This window comes from Symphalangus syndactylus, chromosome 19, assembly GCF_028878055.3.
Source record: "Symphalangus syndactylus isolate Jambi chromosome 19, NHGRI_mSymSyn1-v2.1_pri, whole genome shotgun sequence".
Taxonomy (NCBI): Eukaryota; Metazoa; Chordata; class Mammalia; order Primates; family Hylobatidae; genus Symphalangus; species Symphalangus syndactylus.
In genome coordinates this window covers 75,678,590-75,705,317 of record NC_072434.2, presented here as the reverse complement: position 1 = coordinate 75,705,317, position 26,728 = coordinate 75,678,590, and the positions used below count along the sequence as shown (strand labels likewise).

Genomic DNA, 26,728 nt, shown 5'->3' with positions numbered 1-26,728 from the left:
TGTGCCTCTGTGCCTGTGCCCTTGCCATTCATCTGCTGGATGTGCCCTTTCCCATTGCTGCACCCGTGCCCCATGGTCGTCCAAACCTCAGCTCAAGTGTCCCTTCCTTATGCTGGATTGTGCAGCCTCCCCCTTCAAATCCTGTTGAGATGTCCTTTTTCTGGCTCCCTGTGCCAACGAGATGTGGATCTCTTTCCATTCTACTGTCATCGTGTATTTATTATTTTTTTTATTTGTTTTTTAGGACAGGGTCTCATTGTGTTTCCCAGGCTGGTTTGAAACTCCTGGCCCCAAGCGATCCTCCCACCTTACCCTCCTGGACAGCTGAGAACATTTACTTCTTCCTTCACTAAATTGTGCCGTCCTGGGAGATGAGACCTTGCTTGTTTCATCTTTGCATGGGCTACCAGTGTATGTCCCATAAATATTTGTTGAATAAGTAAATTAGTTTTTAATTGGACAACATGACAGGGAAGTTTCTAAAATGAACCAAGGATCAGAAGCAAGGACCAGAGCTCCACTTTAGCTTTGTACCTGATATGAAATATTATATCAGAACAGTCACACGATTTCACTTCTTACACTTTGGGGTAACCTACTAGAGCAAGGCCCTCATTTGTCACCAGCCATGTGAAGATATGAGGATAACATGCTCCGGAAGTATGCTAAATATCTCAAACCATCCCTTTAGAACAGGCTCCAGAAGTGCTGAGCTTATGTTTCTACCATTTTGAATTATAGCAGAAGAAATAGATTTTAAGCCAAATCAAACTATCCAGAAAAAAGGTTCAGAATAGAGAAAAGAAGTTCAAAGGAAAAGCAGATTGTCAGTAAAACAGTGTTTATTCACTCTGGATAGTGGGCCCTATTCCAGGATTTGAATGTATGGTGGGAATGTCTACCTCTCTACAGCTCAGGGAATCAAGCAAAAAAAGCCACCAAAAAAATCAAGTCTAAAAAGAAGTCTAAATATGGACCTAGTAGAGGACACTGCTGGATTTTTAAAGTTTTTTTCTTTTTTCTCATTTTTCTGTGACCAAAGGAAAGGATAGAAACATTTTGGCCAACGACCAGGGCAAGGCTCAGAAGAGAGAGGAAAGATAGTGAAATGGACAGAGAATGGTTGTATCAGACAGCTTAGGCTAGTGACGCTGCAGTAACAAACACCACCCCCCAACTTGGAAGCTTCCAACCACAAAAGTTTACTTCTTGCTGACACTGAGTGCCCATTGCAGGTCACCTGCAGCTATGTTTCCCATACTCTGCATTTCGGGATTCAAGCTGAAGGAGCTTCTCATTTGAGGCATAGTAGACTCATAGCAGAAGAAAAGGAGCTACAGCCCAAACACACGCTTGCTCTTAAGCCTTCTCCTGGCCAGGCACAGTGACTCAAGCCTATAATCCCAGCACTTTGGGAGGCCGAAGAGGGCGGATCATGAGGTCAAGACATCGAGACCATCCTGGCCAATATGGTAAAACCTCATCTTTACTAAAAATACAAAAATTAGCTGGACATGGTGGTGCGTGCCTGTAGTCCCAGCTACTCGGGAGGCTGAGGCAGGAGAATCGCACGAACCTGCAAGGCAGAGGTTGTAGTCAGCCAAGATCGCACCACTGCACTCTAGCCTGGCAACAGAGTGAGACTCCATCTCAAACAAACAAACAAAAAAACCTTCTCCTGAGAGGTGGCACTATCCGTCCCACTCACATTTCATTGACCCAAGCAAGTTAGAGGGCCCAGCCTCACAGTGATGGGACAAGAAGTATAATTCTCCCAGAGGGACAGCAGAAAACATTTGAACAAATGATAAAATCTAGCAAAAATGGCCTCTGCATTCAGATAGACCTTGGCTTTACTTACTAGCTCTGTGCTCTGGGGCCAGTTCTTACTCTTCCTACAGAGTGCATATGTTAGGGATTGTATTGCCTACCTAAGCTGTGGCAATTAAAAATAAATAGCATATTAACACATGCGACTTTTTTCTTCCTTCCCTTGATTCATCCAACTCCTTCTCCACCATCACCCCCTTCCTCCACGCTCCAGGCTGCCATCTTCAATGCAATAGGTTTGGCAGGAGCATCCAGATATGACTTAGGGTAGAACAGTATCTGAGAGGGGGGTGCAGGAGAGGGAGACTAGCATGCTGGGAGGGAGGTAAGAATGAAATTGTTCTTAAAGACAGGATCCTGGGTTCATATATTTACAGAGAAGTAAGAAATCAATCCATGGTGTTTTTTCTTAATTAGAGAATGTTTTATAGAATTTTATCTTAAAGAGACAATAGGACAAGAATGCAAAGATGTATATACAAGAATGGTCACTACATTTAAAAAATAGTTAAAATTTGTGAACAGCCTAAATGTTCAGGAATAGTGATTAATATAAATGATGCAATATCCACATAACTGAATACTCAGCACCCATTAAAATGCCAATGTATTTCTATATTTGTTGACACATAGGATAATCTCTAAGGTAGATCGTTCAGTGGAAAGCAAAGCTCTTTCCCTCAAACACCTCAGGACATTTAAGCATTAGGGCAATGTCCTGCTGCAATGATAACACTTCTCATTATAACCCTGCCATCTCTCCTCCATCCCTTCTCCTACTCTTTGCCCAGTCTGCAGGACCCTACCCAGTGCCCTCTAATCAGCACCACACTGCCCCTCCCCTACCTTAAATCTTCCTTCTCCCCAACTCACACCTGGAATCTAAAATTCCCCACTTCTCTGCTAGCTTCAGAGGAGCACAATCTGGCTGAATATGTTCACAGAGTATGAGGAAACAATGGGCTTAACCTACCTGAGTTAGTAACTTTCAATTTTCTTTCAATTGCCAGCTCTCTTCTTGTTTCGTTGTTGCACCCAAATCCATTTATGCCTAGTGTTCCATTATTGGAATGCTAAGCTTGTGGGGGTTATTCATATCCTACTGTTCAAGGTCATCACCAAGGTCTGATTGCAAAAATTCAAAAAATTGCAACCTCAGGCATAAATGGGTTAACGACCACTGTAACATTAACCAATTAATTAATGTTTTTGTGTGTTATAGGCTGAAATGTGTTCCACAAAGAGTCACATGTTGAAATCCTAACCCCTCACCGGACCTCAGAATGCTTCCCTGTTTGCCAATAGGGCCATTACAGATGTAATTAGTTAAGGTGGGGGTCGCACTGGAGTAGAATGGGCTCTAATCCATTATGACTGGTGTCGTTACAAAGAAGAGACATTCGAACACAGACACGCATGCACACAGGGAGAACGCCATGTGAGATTAGACTTCTGCTGCCACAAGCCAAGGAGCCACCACAAGCTGGGACAGAGGCCTGGGGCAGGTCCTTCCTGGTGCCTTCAGAGGGAACACTGACTGCCCTGCTGACACCTTGATTTTGGACTTCTAACCTCCAGAACTGTGAGACAAGAAACGTCTGTTGTTTTAAGCTACCCAGCTTGTGGTAATTTGTGATGGAAGCCTTAACAAACAAATACATTATGCACAGCTTTACCTCCTAATACATACCCTTACATATATATTCACAGAAAATCATACTGCATATACTCTTTCTCCACATCATAAAAATGGGTATTGGGCTCTTTAGGACACAGGGGAAGCAGGCCAAATTTCTCATATTTTCAGGAATAAACTGAGTGCCCCGAAGGTGTAATAGGAACCTTTTACTAACCTCATCTGACTTCATTCTTACACCAGCATTTTGTGTATAAGGAAACTGGCTGAGAGCGGTTAAGAAACATATCCAAAGACGTATAGCTCCAAATGGAACCCAGAATTTTTATTTAAATTCCAATCACCTTTCCATTATATCAGCCAATGATGGAGCAGAAAGGTGGTCCAAGCGATTCCAGAATAGAACTTTCTAGGCACCCGTTCAGTGTGAGGAGGGGAAGTGGCTTTGCCAAAGGGCCAGTGAGCTCAATTAGGTTAAACGCTGCTTCTTAGCCCTACCCCAAGAGGACACCGTGACTAAGATAGTTTTGTGCCCAGCCTTGCACAGGAAAGCAATTCCCTCCTTTCACAGCATTCTCAGCCTTGACGCTCAATAATAATCGTGACGATAATAGTGGCTTTCTTTTATTGAACACGCATATGTGGTGTACACTGTTAATTCCTTAAAATGCATTATCTCATTTAATATGCCGTCAGTCCATGGCAAGGGGAAGAGTTTTAGGATTGCTGGCTTGCAACTAGCTTTCTTATTCCCCATATTCTCTTGCCTCTATAGCACCAATGATTTTAGTAATATCAGTCTAGTAAACTTACACTCAGTGTGTTCTCTCAAAAGTTGAAGCAGTGCTAACATCTGGGAAAAGTCACGCCAACATTTCCCAGCTAGTTTTCTTCATGTCACGAACTCAGCCGACTGTTTCTCACATGATTACCACATGTAAAGAGGGAGGGGAGAGCCATGCTAATGAGCATGGATGGCTCTTTTCAATATGGGGCCCTGGAAAATGCATAATTCCTCCTCTTCTCCTTTTCCATACTGTCCCCAGGAATGACCCTTCCTTTATGAATCATTCTATTCTATGATTCAACAAATAGTTAATAGGGACTGCTCCGAAATCATAATTTACGGCATGGATATTAGAATGCATTTTAGTGTTAAGTCCTATTCATTTATTAAATAGATGTTTCTTGTGCTTGACTGGGTGTCAGATGCTCTGATGGGTACCGGGATTACAAAGATAAATAAGACACAGTCCTTGTTCTCAAAGTGTTTGAAATATAGTGTTATTTATGCATATGACGTATAAAGCTGGTCTTAAAAGGAAAGAGATCCTGGAAGTTTCTGTTAGCTGCAAGACACATTGATGGGTGTAAAAGTCTAATCAAGATGGAATTTTATTTTTAAAACTGTGTGGAGTTATTAGTAAAAATGCCCATGGAGACTGTAAGAATATCCCATTTGGCAGGAAAGTGTAATTGGGCACAGCAAGTCACACTTCCGTGAAGAAAGGCTAGAGACCAGAAAGTAATCAGCTCATGCTGGGTTAGCACCAAGAACAAGCCTGGGATGGGATGTCTGATGCATGAAGCCCCAGGACCAGACTCCTGACTTTGCCAATGTATCAAGACCATTTGCTGAGCCAAGCCAGGGGAGGTTTTCATTGCCTGGTAACCAAACTGTTTCTTTAGCATCAGGCCAGCTCCGGTCTCTTGTAACAATAGAATTAGTTCTGTGACAATACGTGTCTGATGAGAATTTGTCTTAGAGCTTTCTCTCTGTCATCAAATTAGGCACCCCCTACCCCATCCTTCCAATCCTTTGAAACCCAACTCAACTCCCATCTCTCTACTCTCTGCTCCATGCTCATTCATACCTAAGGATGGTTCCACATATTTTAGCACCAATTATTTGTGCTCCGGTGTTGTTCTTGATTTCTTGTGCATAAGTGGTGAGGTGAGCCCTCCTGTCCATTTAAATGGCCAAAATTAGCCTTCTTTTAAAGTAAGTCCATATCACTGCCCTTTTCCTCCTGGGAATCTCTTATGTTACGGTTTCCTCACTTCTTTTGTTTTTATCCCTCTCTCCCCATCTCTAACTCCTTAACTTAGCTGAGAAAATTGAGATGTTTGAAAGGTTTTTTTTTTTTTTTTTGCCAGATTTTACTGGCAAACAGGGTAAAATGACTGAAATTTACAAGAAACTTCAAAAAGATTATAGCCTGGCTATTCCTGTTCTTCACTGAAATTTAAATGAGGCTAAAGTTTAATCCTTTTTTGCCTGCCAAGTTAGATGTCCCCTTAAATTTGGCTTCTGAATCTATTTATCCCATCCTTTTCCCCCATTGTCTCCAGATCCAGTATGTTAGCTCAGATACTCAAAGGACTGGTAGTCTGATTTCCTTCATTTTTATTAGACATGGCATCATATTCGTCAATGTTTCCCTGCTTTGTGTAAATATGGATGAATCCCTTGCACTCTACCAGCAGATAATCAATTGGCTGTTTGAACAGGAACTATATTTTAAACATCTTCTTTAACGCCTCATGCAATGATGTATGGCTAAGTTTTTCTGTCTTTCCTGACTAATGAACCTACTCACCATCCATGACCCCAGCTCAAGCATCATCTTATCTTCAGTCTCCCCACACTCTTTCCCTCTTCCCCTTCCTAATTTCCAGGGGAAATTCACTGCCTTCTCTTCACTCTTCCCCTATCCGTTTATTCACGTTACAAGGAGGGCACTTATTCCACTTTTCATATCAGGCGTATATACATCAGGTTGGCTGTACGATGATCTCCTGCAGCAGGCTGTGAGCTGTCTTGTGGCCTGTTTTATGTGTGTCTGCAGCAGAGGCCATGGATTACAGGAGGCACTCAAAGAATGCTTAACCAGTGGATTGTTTTGACTGGATAATATGGAAAGCCACAAGATGACATTTCTCCTTCACATCCTGGAAGGGACACAGATGGACTCAGGAATGAAAGTCGCCTTAATTGAACAGCTTTAACTGGGAAACTTTACCTGGGTCCCATATTCCACCATCCCATGACACCCAGCAAACCCCAAAGGTGTAAGAAGCCTGAGAGATGACAACACAGATCCTCCTTGTTTTGCCCAGATGCCCTGAGACCTGTGGCCCCCAATTGAAAGAAGATATTTTGCAAACCAGAGGAGGCTCAGGAAGTTACCCACAATGCACATGAGGCCCAAATGGCAGGAATCACTCAAGGATCTATTTGAATTTTGACTTAATTCTCCTGGTGGAAGATAATTTTCCATGGGTTTCTGGTGTTTCTCCACATCTTGCAAGTGAGACACTGACTGCTCTTTGTTCTGGGCTATGTTTCTAAGGATGAGGACAACCTTGGAAGATAGAGATGATATCTCCCTTGGGAGCAACGGGCTGCTGTTTACTGCCCTTTGTAAAAAGATTGGGGTTTGCTAAGCTCAAGGCTCCTCTCCTGTAACGCAGCCGGCTGAGTGTGCAGGTGCCATGATCTAGCCCTCTTCACATCCCTTATGGGAACTGGCCCAACATGTGGATGTTCTGGCTCCTGCTGTTGCTGTGAGTAATAAACTGTTCTCCATCTCTGAATTAGGAGCCTAATGTCTTCTGACTGCACCCATGAAACTCTGGCAGGCTAATTTGTTGGCTTGTAAGTAGGCTAAAAACTCAGACCCCTCACACTTCCTGAGATCCCCCAGCAGGGTCTTCTTGCCTTTGGTGTGCCCTGATATCCCCTTCTGTGAATCTTCATATTCCCAGTAGGTTACAGGTGTAGAACCCTGCTGGGGAGACAAGACTGTGTGCAGGACAAACACTCATCACTGATAGCTGCAGACAGTTCAATGAAGGAAACCAATGTGAGAGGTAAAACTCACGCCCTCCCAGCAAGCTGATGGTGTGTGGTGACATTCACATGAAACGTGAAATATGATGAATGGCTGCACTGTCTACACCAGGCAAAGTTCTCTTTATTGTGTGGGACTGGCAGGGAGCAGTAGCGTGGCTGAAGGACCGAGAAGATCTCTGTTTCTTGATCCAAATATTTCCAAGCAGCATTCAGTTTTTCTAACAGTGACTGCAGCACTGCTCACAACTAGGGGACTATCTTAATGAGACTTTCCAGAGGATCCTAGCTCTCTTTGGTTGTATTCAAGTAGACTTCTTATTTGTTTATTGCATCTATTAGTTTCAAAAAGGGCATAAGGCAGTTTGCAAGGGTTTATAAATTTCAAGAAAGCATAACTTAAAAAGAAAGAAAAACAACCTCCCAGAGCACAGCAAGGACCTCTAGTAGCTGAGGGAAGGGAAATGAAAAAACTCTTTCTTCCTGGGTAAGATAGAGAAAAGAGACACAGGCCCATAGCATTAGAGGGTCCTGACTGTTGGGGAAAGGGCAGGAGTTCTGAGAAGATGCAGAGTGGAGACGGAGAAGGGAGAGGGAAGGGGGCTAATCAGTAGACTTGCCACAGCCTAAAAAATAACCAGTGAAATGGAAGTTAATAGAAGTTACCCAAACTGTAACACAAAGAAACAAAAAGAATGATTAAAGAAAAAAGACTAAAAGTAAAATAAAAGGCTGGACATGGTGGCTTATGTCTATAATCCCAACACTTTGGGAGGCTAAGGTGGGAGACATTTGAGGCCAGGAGATCGAGACCAGCCTAGGCAACATAGCAAAATGCAACCTCTACAAAAAAAAAAAAAAAAAATTAACAAATTTGCTGGGCAGGATGGCATGTGCCTATAGTCCTAGCTACTTGGAAGGCTGAGGCAGGAGGATTGTTTGAACCTAGGAGTTCAAGGCTGCAGTGAACTATGATTGTGCCACTGCACTCCAGCCTGGGAAACACAATGAGACCCTGTCTCTAAACAGAAAAAAAAAAAAAGAAAATAAGACAAAAGAAAAAAGAACAGATCATCCAAGAACTGTGTGACAATAGCAAGCAATCTAATATACGTGTTATTGGAATTCTGGAAGGATGAGAGAGAGAAAGAGAAAGAGAGAGGATAGAGCAGGAGAATTTTCTGAAGAGATAGTACACAAAAATTTTCCAAAAATAATAGAAGACACCAAAACAAAAGTCCAAGCTCAGAGAACCCCCAGCAGGATACGAATGCATAAGCCTCTCTCCATTTCTGCTGCCTCTCTCCCAATTCAAGTCCCCATATTTATAGCCCAAACTGCTGCAACAGCTTCTAATTACACATCCTGCCTCCACTCTTGTCCCCCTACTATCCATTTTCCAAACCTCCATCAGAGAGCTCTTTTAGAAAAGAAACATCACACCCCAGCTTAAATCCTTCTGGTGGCTACCCATAGCACTTACTATTAAATTCAACCTGTTCTGCATGGCCCGCCAGGCCCTGTACCCTTTTGCCTCTCTGCCTAGCTCTCTGCTTCTGCCCCTTATTCATCTGTTTCATTATGCCCCAAGCACACTGGCCCATTTCTGTCGTTTAAACACACCAGGCGTCACCTGACCCTGGTTCTTGAACCTTGTCTTCTCTGTGAAATGTGCTGCCTTCAGAATCATGCAAGGCTGGTTCTTTCCCAGTCTTCAAGTCTTAGCTTGAATACATCCTCCTCGGTGATTGCTTTTCAACTTTCCTGCCAAAGAGGTCTGCCTAAGTACTATTGGTATTTTAGAATACAGACAAGGTCTCGTTATGTTACCCTGGCTGGTTTTGAACTCCTGGCCTCAAGCAATCCTCCTGCCTCAGCCTCCCAAATCGTTAGGATTATAGGCATGGGACACTGTGTCTGGCCCTGCCTAAGTATTTTTTATCACATTGTTTTTATTTCCACCTTGGTATTTATCACTATCCAGCTTATTTATTTGTTCATTTACTTGTCAATTTTCTTTCTCTTGTGACTAGACTTATGTTCTTTGAGGAAAGAAAATTCCATCAGTGGCCTCAGTGTTTAGAACTGTGTCTGATATGATATATAGGCATTCAAGATGTCCTTATTGACTGAATGAGTAATTAGGTGAATTGAAGGTGAAATAATCATTAGCAGCATCAGCTCAGAAAAAGGATGCAATGGTCAAGAGACAGCATCAGTATTTACGTTATAGTAAGTGCTAGAGATGACTTTTAGTTGTGGGTACACAGCTCAGCTGATAGGTAAAGCCAACCATAAGGCAACAAATAATTTATCGAGTGAGGGAAAGTCTCATTTCTTCATTTTAGGAGGCTTGTTGTTTCTGAGTATTCATAGTTCACTAGTTTCCTGGTTTTATAGATATCACCCAGAATCAAACTATAAGGATTGGGAGATTGAGTAAATACAAGTATGTGTCTAAATTTCCTAACACAACCTTGACCTAATTTTTTACAACTATGTGCCGTCTGGACAGATTTTTTTAGATGTCATGTGACTAAAGCTCAGCCTCTCCTTCTGGAGTGAGTGCTGGCAGGTGTCCACATCCTGTCTGATACGTCTGTCGCTGAGGCCTCATCCACACTCCCGATTCCCAGAACCCAGCTCACCATGCCCTGTCCTTGTGAATCCTTTTGCACCCTCTCTCTCCTCCACACCACATCTCCTTTCTGTAGCCACTGTAGCCATACGTAAAATAGAGAGGGAATGCTAGTGATCTCTCTCACATCTCTTCTGGCCCCCAAAATCTTGCCTTATTTGTCCCAAACAGGACACTGAAGCTCCCCCATCCCGTCCCCACCTTCGATTCCCTTTTCCTGCTGCCCCATTCCAGTTGAATGAGAGGTTGTGCTCCATCTCTGTTCCCCCTACTTTTAAAAATAGCTATCAGCTAACGCTTTATTTCTTCTATGCATAACTACTCTTCAGCTGATGCCATAGGCATCTGTTTTTGTTCAAATATACATACAGCATTCTGTTGCATTTTTACAGTTATTCAAAATGTACAGTGAGGAGCAATAAAGGGGGCCGTTTTTGTTTTTTTGTTTGTTTGTTTGTTTTTAGAGTTGGGGTCTTGCTCTGTTGCCCAGGCTAGAGGGCAGTGGTGCAATCACAGCACATCACAGCCTGGGCTCAAGCATTCCCTCTGCCTCAGCCTCCTGAGTAGCTGGGACTACAGGCACGTGTCACCATGCTTGGCTAATGCTTTTATTTTTTATAGAGAAGCAGTCTCTCTCTGTTGGCTAGTCTAGTCTCAAACTCTTAGCCTCAAGCAATTCGCCCACCTCTGCTGGGATCACAGGCATCAACTACCATGCCCAGACTTGTTTTTTGCAAAATCATTTCACAACTTGCCGCACAAGTTTAGCAAGCCCCTTCTTTTCAAGTTTCCTCATCTGCAAAATGAGGAGGTTGTGACTCATAATCTCTGTTAGAAAACAGCAGACCCTAGAAAATAAACATTTTAAAACCCTCAGTTTCCCATCAAGAACTTCGCAAAAGGAAATTCCAAAGCGGGAGGAAGAAATTTGCTAAAGCCCCCTCCCAATGTCTGTCTGGATTCTCTGCTATTCCTGAGGTTCCCTGGTTATGATTGTCATAACCTCCACCACTACCTGGGCAGCACCCCCACCGAAAATGGCTAAAGAGTGGATAAAGCATTCTCTTTGCTGATTTAGAGAACAACTGAGACACAAACTAATATGAAACCCAAGGTACAAACAGCTAAGTAGGTTTCTTTTCAATCCCAGGAAAGCAGCAGAAAGCATTTCTCCAGAATTTCTTTCTCCTCAGGCCCCTCTGCTCTAACTCAAGAGGACTCATACAGATTTGCAGACACTTCCCACCCCTTAGAGATTCCTGCCCATCTCTGGGCCAAGTGGCTTTGAGCATCATATGGTTTCCCAGTATCCAGAGTTTGTGTAACCTAAAGATCCCGACTGGTGCCCAGAGTAATTAAATAAGACTCTAGTTCAAAGCTCTCAGACCCCCTAGAGGAGACACATCCACTTCTCAGATGACTTGCAGTGAAAGTCATGGGCCTAGCACCCTGGAGCTCTAAAAGCAGTCCCATTAGGGTATTTCAAACTTCAATGTACATGCAAATCACCTAGAATCTTGCTAAAATACAAATCCTGAGTCAGCAGGACTGTTTGAGATTCAAAATTCTGCATTTTCAATGAGCTCCCAGGTTGATGCTGATGTTGCAGGGTGGAGGAACACACTTACATTGCAACCAATGAGGTTGCAATCTAAAGGAGAGCAAATTATTTTCTATTAAGGGCCAGATAGTAAATACTTTCAGTTTTACAGACCACATCATCTCTGTTGCAACCACTCAACTCTTCCAAAAGCAAATATGGCCAAAAGCAACCATTGGCAATAGTAAATAAATGAGTGTGGCCGTGTTTCAATAAAACTTTATTTATGAAAACAGGGAGTGGGCCACAGTTTGCTGACCCTTTCCCTGGTCTGTTTCAGGAATTAAGAGATTCCTCCCATCTAGAACACTCTATATTGTTGACTTCTACATGTAAGCTCCACCACTATGAATGTCTACTGGCATAAAAGCCCTTCCATTGCAGGCTAAAAATGTAACAATACCTTAACGACCCAGTGACCACCACAGCAAACATTATGAAATATATTCATGAATAGTGACAGGAGGATTGTTCATTCGCAGCCTATGAGGTTGTCTTCAACTTTTAAACTCTTATATTTCTCTACATAAATAGCCTTCAAAGAGAAGATAAAGCAACTCAAGTTTGTGGATTCTTGCCTTCTTTTCTCAAACCCATTTTTTGTTTCCTAGATGTGTGTGACAAGGAAAGCATATTAAAAAGAAAAAAAGACTGGGCGTGGTGGCTCATATCTGTAATCCCAGCACTTTGGGAGGCAGAGGTGGGTGGATCACCTCAGGTCGGGAGTTTGAGACCAGCTTGACCAACATGGGGAAACCCCATCTCTACTAAAAATAAAAAATTAGCTGGGCGTGGTGGTACATGCCTGTAATCCCAGCTACTCAGGAGGCTGCAGCGGGAGAATCTCTTGAACCCAGGAGGCGGAGGTTGCAGTGAGCCAAGATTGCACCACTGCACTCCAGCCTGGGCAACAAGAGTGAAACTCTGTCTCAAAAAAAAAAAAAAAAAAAAAAAAAAGAGAGAGAAAGGAAAAAAAAAAACATTTTAAAGGGGTAACATAAGGGTCCCTGAATTACCGACCTACTTGGAATTAAATCTAAGCATAGGGTAGGGCTACAGCCAAGGTGGCTTGAAGACAGTGGTAATGTTGGCACAGAGATGGTGTGAAGTGCTGCAGCCTCTAGTTAGGGGAGTCAGCTCATCTCCCCAGGGCTCTGAGCAGATTTGCCATTGGTTCTTGCCATTGGTTCTGCCAGTCTGGGGCAGATAGGAGAGAAGCCAGCCTAAGCACTTCTTTTCCCAGAACTTCAGAGTTGGTAAAAGATTCAACTTCTCAAAAATTTAGGTTTCGGGGCAGGTGTGGTGTCGCATGCCTGTAATCCCAGCACTTTGGGAGGCCAAGGCGGGTAGATCAACTGGGGTCAGGAGATTGAGACCAGCCTGACCAACATGGAGAAACCCTGTCTCTACTAAAAATACAAAAATTGACCAGGCGTGGTGGTGCATGCCTGTAATTCCAGCTACTTGGAGGCTGAGGCAGGAGAATCGCTTGAACCCAGGAGGCAGAGGTTGCAGTGAACTGACAAGGTGCACCACTGAACTCCAGTCTGGGCAACAAGAGCAGAAACGCTGTCTGAAAAGAAAAGAAAATCAAAGGCTGGCTCAGTGGCTCACACTTGTAATCCCATCAGTTTGGAAGGCCAAGGAGGATGGATCACTTGAGGTCAGGGGTTCAAGACCAGACTGGCCAGCATGGCAAAACTCTGTCTCTACTAAAAATACAAAAAATTAGCTGGGTATGGTGGCACATGCCTGTAATCCCAGCTACTGGGGAGGCTGAGGCAGAATTGCTTGAACCCGGGAGGCAGAGGTTGCAGTGAGCTGAGATAGCACCATTGTACTCCACCCTGGGTAATACAGCAAGACTCTGTCTCAACAAATAAAAATTAAAAAAAAAAATCTATGGCTTCCACTCAGAATGAGAATGAGCATATTTCCGTGCCACATGCTCTGAGAGCCCTGGCGGACTCTTCTCAGTTTGGACTCCGAACGCTCTGCTTAAAGTTGGTGGCAAGTGTACAATCATCAGCCATAGAGTTGTAGACTTCAGGCCCCCTGGAAAGTTTTTACCAAACACTTCTCCCTACCTAACTCTTTTTGCCCACCCAACCCCACCCAAAAATGCCTTAGGTGGGCCTCCAAGGCCTTGTCTTTTTATGGACCTTAAAATCCAAGAGGTCATAGTGAGCAATATCTGTACATGTTAAATCAATTGTTGAGGGAAGATCCCTAACTAGTAGTTAAAAATATGAAAATCTAGATACACGTCATCTTCTTCTTAAAAATAGTTCTAACAAAAAAATATTGTTTGCTAGAAAATAACAAACAATAATTACTAGAAAGAAGACAATCCACCTTATCATTTCTCCTGTGGTCTCTATCCAAGTGAATTTTTTTTTTTTTTTTTTTTTTTTTTTTTTTTTTTTTTTTTTTTTTTTTTGAGACGGAGTCTCGCTCTTTCACCCAGGCTGGAGTGCAGTGGCACGATCTCGGCTCACTGCAGGCTCCGCCCCCGGGGGTTCACGCCATTCTCCTGCCTCAGCCTCCCTTGTAGCTGGGACTACAGGCGCCTGCCACCTCGCCCTGCTAATTTTTTGTATTTTTAGTAGAGACGGGGTTTCACCATGTTAGCCAGGATGGTCTCGATCTCCTGACCTCGTGATCCGCCCGCCTTGACCTCCCAAAGTGCTGGGATTACAGGCGTGAGCCACCGCGCCCGGCTGTGAATTTTTAATTGTTTACATAATTTTGTTATTAAAAAAGAAAGTAGGTGTCATCTTTATGAAAGGTAATTTGGAAACATTAATTAGATATCTTAAAGTCAGGTATCCTTTGACATAGCAATTCCATATCTAGGAATGTAACCTGAGGAAATAATTAAGAGTGTAGGCATAGATTTAACAAGCAAAATATTTGTAACAGCAAAAGACAGAAAGCAACCCAAATTCAGTATTAAGGTGTTAATGAAATAAAACATAAATGCCTATGATGAAATGGCAGGCAGCCGTCAGAAATGATGTACGTTGGTCAGGTGCAGTCGCTCACACCTACAGGCATGATCCCAGGCTTTGGGAGGCCAAGGTGGGAGGATTGCTTGAGGCCAGAAGTTCAACTGAGACCAGCCTGGCCAACTGAGCAAGACCTCATTTCTACAAAAAAATTTAAAATTAGCCAGGCATGGTGGTGGGTTGTGCCTGTAGTCCCAGCTACTTGGGAGGCTGAGGTGGGAGGATCACTTGAGCCCAGGAAGTTGAGGCTACAGTGGGTTGTGATTGCAGCACTGCACTCCAGTCTGGGCAACAGAGAGAGACCCTATCTCAAAATATTTAAAAAAAAATTACAAATATTAAAATATTTTTATCTGTGATCACAGTGCAACTATGACTACATGTTCTTTGTCATGTATGTATTATCCCTTTTAATAGAAGAGGTGTTTCCTCTGAGCCTTTAAAGCCTAACATACCCTTTTTACAAAATAAGGTAAGACAGCAGGCTGAGAAGCCACCTGCCCTTTGGCAGAGCCTTAAGACGTGGGAGTTGGCTGGGTGCAGTGGCCCACACCTGTAACTCTAGCACTTTGGGAAGCCAAGGCAGGAAGATCACTTAAGGCCAGGAGGTGGAGACAAGACTGGGCAATGTAGTAAGACCCTATCTCTTAAAAAAAAAAAAAAAAGACATTCGAGTGATCAAAAGTCCTGTCTTTCCTGAGCTTTCCAGGCCACGCCCTCTCCCTTGCTGCTGTGAGGCGCTGACTCGGTGGGAATAGTACTCCTGGAGTATCAGTGAGATTTGCTTCTAAGGCTCTTCTATTTACCATGGCTCTCAAAGAACTCCAGAAGAAGAGCTTAGCTATAAAGAAAAAAGAATTATTCTCTAACCTCAACTTGGGAATCAACTCCTACCCAGTTTAATTCAGAGCTGGCCATCTGCACCCAGCAGGTCAGAGTTCTCCCTGAGTTAGGAGTTATAGGTGTTGACATTCTGTGGCATGTCACACTAGGAAAGGGCTGTGGTACACAGTAACCCTTTCCTCCAGCTTCAGGAAAAACAGATTTTCATAATCAAGAAGCAAAAAACCAAAAGCTCTCCTGTACAGTTACCCTTCCCTATCCCATCTTCACATCAGAAGCTCTTTGAAACAGTTAATGCTCTCCCAAGAAATTCATACAGAAATGTGTTTAGCCAAAACCTCAAGTTTTTTACACTGCTTTTAAAAGGTGATAATCTTATTTTAAAATAGGTTTCAGTGTCACATATATGTCTCATCTCCAAAAAACAAAAAAAAAGAATCACTAATCAGAAGGCAAGCTGCAGTAACGCCAGAGAAAAATTAAAGCAAGGCTTTGATGATGGCTTCTTTAATCACAGGAATGTTAGAGAAATGTTGCTGTCCCAATTCTAGTTCTGGTGATGCAATGAAGCTTTGTCAAGATTCTGAGATTTTTAGATAACAATAACAACAACAAAATCCAGAGACTTCATGTTTTACTGAAAAACTTAAATTGCCAACAGTGGGAGTCTTAATGGAATGTTCTAGTTTGTCTTTCAAAAGTAGCCACCCTCACAGCATACATGCTGATCTAGATGCCCAGCCACAAAGCAAGACCAACAGTGTTCGACCAGGGCTCTCCCATTTATCGTTTCTTTTGATTGCCAGCCCCCAGGTGAAATGCTCATAATAAGCACTCAGTAATTCCCCTTTCTGTAGAAATCAACAGCAGCTGCTGAAGAAGAACAGCAGCACTTCTATTCATTCTTGAAAACAGGTGTTCACAAAAGTATCTCGTAGTGTTCCTTCTGGATTTAGGAGGATGTCACAAAATTGAGATCCTGCATAGTCATATTCCCACAGTTTACACTGCCCACTGTAGGGGACAGATATCACATGTGCTTCCCAGATTTCCTCATAACTTTGCATTGTTGGCTGAGGATAGAAATTTTATAAAACTGCGGTTGACACCAAGCCAGGGATGACCAATGATTTTTCCTGTATAACCTTAGTTCATTAAACCATAGCTCATTATCCAACTCACTTTTCTATGTAAGACACTTAATTTCTCTTACAATTGCAAATTCTCATCTCAACTCTCTTTGGTTTCCACTCTTCACTAATTCTGAACATCTGAGTGGCAACATTCAGAATTAGTTTTGGCTCTCTAAGCTGTGAAGATTTAGCAGTTTGTGAAATCTGAATGTGAGATTTGGAATCTGTACTTCTTGTCTTGGTAATTGGTCACAGCCCTTTTTACAAATAATTTCTTTATTTGTAAAATGACGTTTATTCACTTAAAAGATGAAATAAGCAAGATAGCTCCAATTACTGTGAAGCAATATGCAACAAAATATCATATGAATGATAACTAATTCAAGGCAACAATTCTGATTCAGCTCCAAGCTATTTCAGGACTCAGCATAAACACTACCAAAAGTTGCCAGCTCATGTTTTCTCCAGCTAACCAAGTCAATAAGGCCAAATAAGCACTCTTTGCTACTGCCCTGTAGCTTTTTGCAAATTCACTGGTTTTAAGTATTAGGACTATACGATAAGCAGTAACATTTAATGTTATTTATCAATTATATTTAAGGTGCTGTGCTAGAGGCTAAACATATAGTAATATACTTAATCCTTACCACAATTGTCTAAGTTTGGTAATTTTTTCCAATGCGTTTTAAATTGTGCCTAGACTCATACAGCTAGTAAATTACAAGTCCTAAGATTTAGATACAGGTCTGTGTAACTAACTATAGAGCAGCGTTTCTCTCCAGAGCACTGTTGACGTTTGGGGCTGGATAATTGTTTCCGGGAGTTTTCCTCTGCACTGTAGAATGTTTATCAACTTCCCTGGCCTCTATCCACTAGATTCCAGTGGCACCTTCTAGGTGTGATAACTAAAAATGTCCCCAGACATTGCCAAATGTTGGGGAGGGGTTGGGGTAAGGGGTGAAAATTGGACACAGTTGAGAACTGCTGCTCTAGAACTAAGGATTTGACTACATATTTATCTTTTTTTCTATGTATTATGCAAATTCTCCTCTTAAAGGTGGATTCCTAAAGGGTTTCACATTTGTTTTTTCTAATCTTTTATTCTAAAATGTTAAATTATAATAACATATGCTCATTATAGCAGATAATACTATAGAGTAACTATATATGAACAACAAATCTATATAGGAATGGTTAGTCTCTTAGTCTCTTCCTCTCATCTGTGCTCACTTTTTGCTTGTTTCCAGTTGGATAGCCTTGGCCAATTACTTTATTTTCCTCCTCAATTCAAATATATATTTCTGGCTGGGCTGTGTGGAGACCTGTTGCTTCTGCAGTGAGAGTTTACTGGTAAGACTACAAGGAATAATTGGTGTCTGAAGTTCCAGAGGCGGTTAGGGGTCCTTCCCACAAGATTCTAACTCTGCCAGGCCTAGTTCACTGACCTCTGGGGAAGTGAGTCCAATTGCTCATCTTTGGCCTTTGGATGGGAAATGTAGGTGAATGTTAGAAAAACCAACTCTAGTCTTGACTTGGGGTCTGATCAAGGACCTGACCAGATTTTGATGGCTCCTCTCTTTCTCGCAGTATCAGATACAAGGACACATGGCCAGCCATAAGTTGCTGAGAGTGGCAGAGGGGAAAAGAAGATCCTGCATGCCTTAACTGAAAAGGGACCATCAAGGTAACTTATTAGTCAGACGTTGGGAGTAAAAGAGCTCTGTGTCTGCGTTTTGCGTGCCCTGTGCCTACATAAATCCTAAAACCTCAGGTGGGTGGGGACCTAATAAGTCATCTTTCCATACCCTTCCCATCTCCAGCATCCAGTCCAAAGTACCGGGAGTCCCTTACGTGTTTGTCAAATGACTATCTGATGGAATGAATGGCTAATGAGTGAGGTAATTCCTGCTTGACCCTCTGACCGACTTTCTGCTAGCTCTCCAAGGGAGAGGCCAAGAGCCTTTCTCCTCGTACCCTCTTCCCTGGCACCTGCACTCCCGCGTCCCGCGGGCTCACCTTGTGCTGCTTCCACATGGCCCCCAGCGGCTTCACCTCGTGCTTGGCGTGCCGGCCCTCCTCCAGGCACAGATAACACACCGGGGTTCGACAGCTCACGCAGTACATGCTGTAGTTCTCCATTTCATGCTCGGGACACGTGGGGAACTTGCGGGCCGTGCTGCCCCCAGTCGCCCCGGCCCCCGCGCCTCCCGGGCTCTTGCAGCCGCCGCCTCCGCTGGGGGCGCCCTGGGCGGCGCCAGTGGGCCGGGAGGCTGCCTCGGCGGGCGCTGGCGGCGGCGGCGGCGGCTGCACCAGGCGATGCTTGGCGAAGGGTCCCCGGGATGGATGGCACTTGAGCTGGCAGGCAGAGCAGTAGAGGACGTCGCACTGCTCGCAGAGCGTGGCTGCTGGCTCTGGCGGGGTGCGGTCGCATAGCTGGCAGATGGCCACCGCCGCGGCTGCAGACGCACCCGGCACGGCCCCGCGGCCCTGCTGGTACCGCTGCACGATGGCCTCGAGCAGCCGGTTGCGCTGGAAGCCGCGCAGGCCGCGGTGGTCCAGGGAGGCGCTGCGGTGGCACTGAGGGCACGTGATGGAGCTCGAAGACGAGGACAGCGAGGAGCAGGCAGCACCCCGAGCCGCCGCAGCCGAGGAGCCGGGTGGTGCGGGCACCATGGGCAGCACTCGAACCCCGTTGGGGGACTTGAGGCTCGGGGTGTAGGACCCGTAGCCGCTGTCTGTCTCGCTGTACAAGCTGAGCTTGTCCGCGTGGTCTCCGCCACCTCCCGCACCGCCGCCGAGGCCGCCAGCTGCACTCCCGCCTGCACCGCTGCAAGCCGGGCCCGCCGCAGCGTCGTGCTCCAGAGAGGCAGCGGCGGCGGCGCCCGCCGGCAGCCCGGAGCCCCGGGAAAGCAGGAGCGGCTGGGGCAGGTGCTGCTCACCGTCCGGGGTCTGCACCGCGATGGTGCGAGCGCAAGGCAGGCAGACATTGTGGGAACAGGGCAGAATGATAGGCTCCCGAAACAGAGAGCCGCACACGGGACACTTCAGCTCTTCCTCCATCGCGGCGCCTGCTGCCCACGCTGCTCTGCGCTGGGGATGAATGGCCGGAGCTCGGGAGACTGGCGGAGGAGGACCAGCGTGGTGCGCCCCGGTGAGATGGCGGGCGGGGGCATCACACGGGCATGCCCACTTCACAGCCGAGGGGCACGCCCCTCTCTCTGTCCTGTAGCCACCGCCCTAAGATGATTGGGGGGCGAGAGAAGGGCGGGGGTCCTCACCTCCTGCCCGCGGGGCTCCCGCACCAGCGGCTTCAACCTGCATCCAGAGTCCGGAGCCGGTCGGCTGCCCTCGCGGTGGCCTGCGAGGAGCTTTAGGTGATGAGTCAGCACCAGCGCCGCCGCCGGCTGCAGCGCGCGCCTCCTCTCCACCCCAGGACCAGCGGCCGGGCTGCTGTGCGCTCGCTGCTTCAGCCCCTGGCTCCGGTGGGCGGCTACCCCGAGGCCACCCTTCTGCCCCCGCCCAGCTCCTTATCCGGGTGATCGCGAGGTGAGCAGGCAGGTGCGAAGGCCGCTCAGCCGTGGGGCTGGGATCAGCACCACGAGGCGGCGGACAGCGCCCGGGAGCCGAAGGTGGGGCTCCAGCTGCCCGCTCGCCGACCCCTGGGCCGCCACCCGCCGGGTCGCTGGGGCCGCGGCCACCTCGGCGGGAATCGACTGGCCCGGAGACAGCCGCTCACCCTCCTCCTCGGCGGCTGTGGACGCCGGCTGACTGCGCCCTGGGGTTTCCTCCCTGCGGCCGGGATTGACCCGCTTCCCTGGTTCCCAGCTGCTGCTCCTGCGGCGCCTCTGACCTTGGCCGCGAGACGCTGCAGCCGGCCGGCGGAGGGCGAGCGCCCGGCTGGCTCGGGAATCCCCTCCCCGCCTCCCTCCCGCCGCTGCCGCTGCCTCCCCGCGCCGCGCGCCGAGGAGTTGTAATTTCCAGAGCAGAGAGTAATGGGGAGGAGGGGGGAGGAGGCTTCAGCTCAGCGAATAAGGGCTCGCCTCTTGCTGCTAGGGAATCAAGGGGCAATTTTAAGGGTTTTGCAGAGAGGATCATTGTTAATAACAATCCATTATTTGGATGGAGATTGCATCTTGAATTAGTACAACGCCCTGCTCCGCCCCGTCCCTGCCATCGTCTCCCTGGGCCACTCCAGTTCCACCCCCCACCCCCAACCCACCGCCATAGAAGGGTGAAAACGGGATCCTAAAAAGCCAGTCGTTTAGAAATGGATAGGCAACATGGCCTGACAGTCGCTTCCTAAAACTATGATAAAGCAAAAAAAATCCAAGTCCCAAAATGTCGGGCAGCCTGAAGTCCAAGGGTGAGGTTTTATTTATGAATTGAACCACAAGCCATTTTGTCTCTTCGTTTCAACCAAGGGTGCTCATCCGCGCTCCAGGTCAACTGTGTGCACGGACTGAGCGAGGACACGCGGTGCCGCTCACAAAATGGGGCTTCCTGAGAAAGGCGAGAGCGCGCCCGGGTAGGCCCCTGGGAACCCAGCGCCCGCAGACCCAGCCCTACCCCGCTGCGGATGTGGCGGTGTGCGGCGGGAGGGAAGGCGGCAAACGGGGACGTTCCTTTTATGAATGGGAAAATCTCCACATTCTCCAACGCCAGCCACGAGCTGCGGGAACAGCCTCCCACCCGCGGCCCCGGCTGTTTGGTCTGCTTGGCTGTTCTTCCCCGCTGCGGCCGAGGGAACGCTAGGTGGGGGAGGCAGAGGTGGGTGGGGACCAGCAGAAGGAAATGCTGGCAGCGCAGCCGGCTCTGCCTACAGAAGTTTCACGCTGGCATGAAACAGATACAAATTAGGAAATCGTTTATTTAACAACGATATGAATATTGAAGTCATGCCTCCCTCCGTTCCCAGGTTCTCCCGTGCTCCAAACAAAGACTAAAGACCGGAGTCGTAGCGCCAGGCGCGGGCCCAGGCTTCTGCTAGTCCCCGGGTGAGGAGGCGCAGGCTGGCGGGGTCAGGCAGGCGGAAGCTGCAGCCTGCGCCCGGGGCTTGGGGCTCGGTGCCTAGGGGACAGGAACCCCTGCAGGGGGACCCCTGGGGAGGGGCGTGGCGAGGCGCTCCTGGCCGCAGCACGAAGGCCCAGAGCCTTGGAAGTCAGGACGCCCCGGGACCACTGGCCCCACTCAGCAGCTCGCTTAGGCTTTCCCTCGCTCGGATCCTGAACTGCCAAATGAATATTGTCATAATACTCATGTCTGAGAACTAAACGAGCTAGTTGTAAATACAGACGGCGTTTCCTACTTTCTGTTTTTGTTGTGGGGGCGGCGGTTGGAGTCTCGCTGGGTCGCCCAGGCTGGAGTGCAGTGGCACGATCATAGCTCACTACAGCCTCGAACTCCTGGACTCAAGCGATCCTCCTACCTCAGCCTCCCAAGTAGCTGGGACTACAGGCCTGTGCCACCACGCCAGGCTGTTTTAAAATCCTATGAATCTTTAGTCCGGCTTTGCAGCTTGCTTCCAGTTTGTGTCAAAGTTGAAGAGCAGGCCAAGCTAAGGCCAGATAGAGCATTGCACACCATTAAGAGACCTGACTCTACTTCCCCTCAGGTAGGGGGCTTGGAACAATTATTTAACCAGGCATCAGTAGCCACAGATGGGAGATGGTAACAGCCTTGTCCTCATCTGCCTTGTGTAGATAAAGCCACAATGAGCTGGATCCTGCCTGCAACTCTCAGATAAGCCTTCCAGAAATGTGCTGTGGAATCTACAGGGTCATGTCAGAAACGCAGTGTATGGGTAGGTCTGTAATTGAATGCACTTAAAGATGCATTTCTGTGACCCTAGCAAGTGCCGTCATTTACGCCGGCTCAGCCCAGCCTCCTGGTGACCACAAGGGAAGTCGTAACCTCTTATGGTTCTACTGTGAACAGGTCTGCCCCAGACCACTAGCCATATAGCTGAGGTCCAGTCTCCTTTGTCATTTTTGGACCAAAACAAACTGCTTGGGGGTAGGGGTGGCGTCCTGGAGGGGTGTGTGACTCCTTTCCTGTACAGAAGGACTTACAGTTCAAGCACTCCTCCACTCAGGCTGAGTGTAGTTTTGTTTTCCACGGGGAGGAGGTGATCTAGTACATCAGAATTCTACACCTATGCATTTCTCATGCACTCTTGTCACCTTGTCATAACAAAGAGACAGGCTCTCTAAAAGAAGAGAGGTTTATTTGGGAAAAAAGTACCGCAATGGAAAGATGCTTGCCATAGTAAACTCTGTGTGTATTCAGGGAGGTAAAGAAGACAGAGGTTTTTAAGGGAAAAAAATGAGGAAGATTGCATAATTGTTTTGAAATAATTACCTTTGGCTACAAATATCAATAACAAGGGTGATGCCAGTTCAAGGCTGGACAGGCAGTTGCTGGGCAGATGTCCTGATAGAAGTATTTTTTGGTGTAGGGTTGTGATGGCCTCTGTGCAAGGTTGTAGGTTTTGGAGTCTTTTGTGGTCGTTTTTGTTACGAGGCATTTATGCATGAAAATTCTCCCTTCATGGCTCTATTTGTCAGAGCCTTTTTTCTTTTTTCTTTTTTTTTTTTTTAACATTAGTGACTCCATTTTGATTCTGACAGCTTTCACTCTCTCAATCCCCACCACCTCAATTCTACGACATAAATCAGCTTATCCTCGCACTGTACTTTTGCTAAAACATTGTGCATTTGGGGGATTAGCATCCTACCACTCCTTTGTCTGAACTGAAGTTACAAAGCTAGCTTCAATGCTTCACTGTATATAATCATAATTACTAACAATTGTCAACATTACCTATAAAAAGTCCTCTTTCTGTCTCAACTGTGCCATGAACCATATGCATATAGAGAAGTCATTTTAGTTGTCTGAACCTCTGTTTCTCCCTATTATAAACTTTGGGGATAAAATTCACTGAACTTTAAATTTCTTTCTGGGGCCTCATGCCTGTAATCCCAGCATTTTGGGAGGTCGAGGCGGCTGGATCACAAGGTCAGGAGTTCGAGACCAGCCTGACCAATATGGTGAAACCCTGTCTCTACTAAAAATACAAAAATTTGGCCAGGTGCGGTGGCTCACGCCTGTAATCCTAGCACTTTAAGAGGCCAAGGCAGGTGGATCAAGAGGTCAGGAGATCAAGACCATCCTGGCTAGCACAGTGAAATCCCATCTCTACTAAAAATACAAAAAATTAGCCGGGTGTGGTGGCGGGCACCTGTAGTCCCAGCTACTTGGGAGGCTGAGACAGAAGAATGGTGTGAACCTAGGAGGTGGAGCTTGCAGTGAGCCAAGATCGCACCACTGCACTCCAGCCTGGGCGACAGAGGGAGACTCTGCCTCAAAAAAACAAAACAAAACAAAACAAACAAACGAACAAACAAAAAACACACAAAAATTAGCCAGACGTGGTGGCGGGTGCTGGTAGTCCCAGCTACTCAGGAGGCTGAGACAGGAGAATTGCTTGAGCCTTGGAGGTGGAGGTTGCAGTGAGGCAAGATGGTGCCACTGCACTCCAGCCTGGGCAACAGAGCAAGACTCTGTCTCAGAAAAAATAAATTCCTTCTGGTTCTAGAGTCTCTGTGTATTAGCTGTTGTTGAGAATGACATATCCCTTGGCTGGATGTCGTGGCTCATGCCTGTAATCCCAGCACTTTGGAAGGCTGAGGCGGGTGGATCACTTGAGGTCAGAAGTTCGAGACCAGCTTGGCCAATATGGCGAAACCCTGTCTCTACTAAAAATAGAAAAATTAGACAGGCATGGTGGCACACGCTCCCAGCTACTTGGGAGGCTGAGGCACGAGAATTGCTTGAACCCCAGGGGGCAGAGGTTGCAGTGAGCCAAGATTGCGCTACTGCACTCCAGCCTGGGTGACAGAGGGAGACCCTGTCTAAAAAAAAAAAAAAAAAAACAAACGAATAACATATCCTCCATTTAAAAAATGACACTCATGAAAAAATTTGATCCCCAAATTGAATGACATATCCATTTTTTTTCAAGTCCCTAGTATATTATTAAAGGCTGGGCTGTGGGATGGGTGAGGCAAGTAATAATATTTGCATTGTAACACTTAACAATGTGGAATGAGAACCTTATTTAATTTTCAGAACAACTCTGGGAATTAGGCGTCACCACATTTCCTCAATTTTAATATGTATATATGTTTACATTTTAATGTTGCTGAAATTAAAAAGCATACTACAAATTGATACATACTTCTGCTCTCCCTACAGTTGCTTTGAAAATTTCCTATTAAATTGATGGTGCATCTTATCATCACTTGGACTCATGGAAAGTACATTAGTAATTAAGACTCCACAATCTACTGCTATCAAGGCAGAGAAAAACAGACTCTGCCATGAGTTACTTTGGATAATGTACTGCAGGATGGTTTTGACACTTAAGTGTCCCAGAAACACTCAAGAGGCTGACTAATGTAACTCTCCTCAAAAAAAAGCACAGATCAGTTAAATAATTTACTCCAGCTAACACAGCAAGTTAGAAGTAAATCATCTGCATTCCTTTCAGAACGCTTCGAATTTCAAGCATGAAGCAGAATGGAATTTAAGCCTTTATCAGCTAAAATCAGATGCTGTAATCTCAAGTATAAGAATCTCTAAAACAAATTTTTAAATGAAAGCTTACGATATTTTTTCTTTTAGTTTTTTGAGTTTTTTTTTTAACAGTTTAGGTGAATTCAGGAAATTCAATAGAAATCTACAGACCAGAAGCCATCTGGTTTAAAGTAGTTTGCATTTAACCCAAAGAAAGTGACCATATCCACATCTAGGCATAGTGTACCAAAGTGTCTCTGCAGCAAAGTTAATGAGGAACAATTATAACTAACAACATAAAGCACTCTCCCCAGGGTGTGTAATTGGCTTCTTTTCCAGAAAACACATTCTATTGAGTAATCTTAAAATCTAGCCACTTTTCCCTTCAAACATCCTTGATTGGTGCTTAACAACCTCGTTTTAATTTCTGAATACCAAGTGATGACCACCCCCTTCTAATTCTGAGATTCATCTTCTGTACAGATCAGGTGATCTGGTCTTAGAAAGCCTGCTTTTGCCTCACTGCGTCTTTTGCAAACCAAATAGTTTAGAATCAAATCCCAGATGAAGAAAATTGATTTCAATTTAGAGGATTCTTTATATACCCAGGATATCTTTGTAATGCATGAAAACTAATACTATTACCACAAAAGCAATTTTTGGCACTTCCTCTGGTTGCATATTTCAGCTATAAGAATTGCAGTAGTGCTGTACACTTTCATGGCACCCCTTCACATATTTTATTTTATTTATTTCAGACAAGGTCTCTCTTCATTGCCCAGGCTGGAGTGCAATGTTGTGATTATGGCTCACTGCAATCTTGAACTCTTGGGCTCAAAGGATCTTCCTGTCTCAGCCTCTAGAGTAGCTAGGACTACAGGTGCATGCCAGCATACACAGCCAATTTTTCTTTTTTTAAACATGTTTCATAGAGATGGGGTCCTACTGCATTGCTCAGGCTGGTCTTGAATTCCTGGCCTCAAGCAATCCTCCCACCTTGACCTCCTAAAGTGCTGGGATCATACGTGTGAGCCACTGTGCCTGGCCCCATTATTTAATTTAATCCTCACAGCAACGTGGGTTGACCTGGGAGATGATGAAAATGAAGAAAGAACCCTGACCCACATGGTAGGTTTCTACTAGCCGTGCTAATACAACCTCATCCCAAATCTAGGCACAATTGTTTAGTTCATGGGTGGGCAACTGACTAGGCTGAGCCAGCCAGAGTCTTTTCTTCCTGAAATGTAGAATCGGAAACCAGAGAAAGAATCTGGATGGGCTTCTAACACAGATGTTAAGGAACTGTTGTGGTCCCGAAAAAGAAAAAAAAAAGAAAAGAAAAAGAAACAGAGAGTGAAGAATAAAGCAGAAAAGCAGAAAAAGAAGAGAAGACCCCTCCTGAGATCTCAGAACCACGCATGTTTCTGAGACTTGGCTACATTCATGAATAAAACTCCCTTCTACCCTTAGGAAAAATATAATTTCCTTTCCCTATTTTTCTTCCTTTCTTTCTCTCTTTCTTCCCCCACCCCCCCACCACCCTTCCACCCTCTTTCTATTCCAAAACTAGCTGGGGAGATGAGGGGGTAGTTCAGAAGGATAAGATTGGTTGA

At 45.6% G+C, this 26,728-nt stretch overlaps 1 protein-coding gene across 7 annotated transcripts in view; it reads right to left on the bottom strand.

The window, feature by feature from the left end:
* Nucleotides 1-24,831, bottom strand: part of TRIM67 (tripartite motif containing 67) — a 63,620-nt gene extending 38,789 nt beyond the window's left edge. For 4 of the 7 annotated variants that reach the window (XM_055234213.2, XM_055234214.2, XM_055234215.2 and 1 more), the window contains exons 1-3: nt 19,462-24,831; nt 18,805-19,353; nt 18,558-18,717 (exon numbers count right to left, since the gene is read on the bottom strand). In XM_055234213.2, coding sequence (XP_055090188.1) covers nt 18,558-18,717; nt 18,805-19,353; nt 19,462-19,601 — 849 coding nt within the window. In that variant the 5' untranslated portion in view covers nt 19,602-24,831. Of the gene's footprint in view, nt 1-18,557 lie in introns of all 7 variants that reach the window. The other 3 variants (XM_055234210.2, XM_055234211.2, XM_055234212.2) reach the window with 2 other exon arrangements.
* Nucleotides 24,832-26,728: the final 1,897 nt, after the last annotated feature.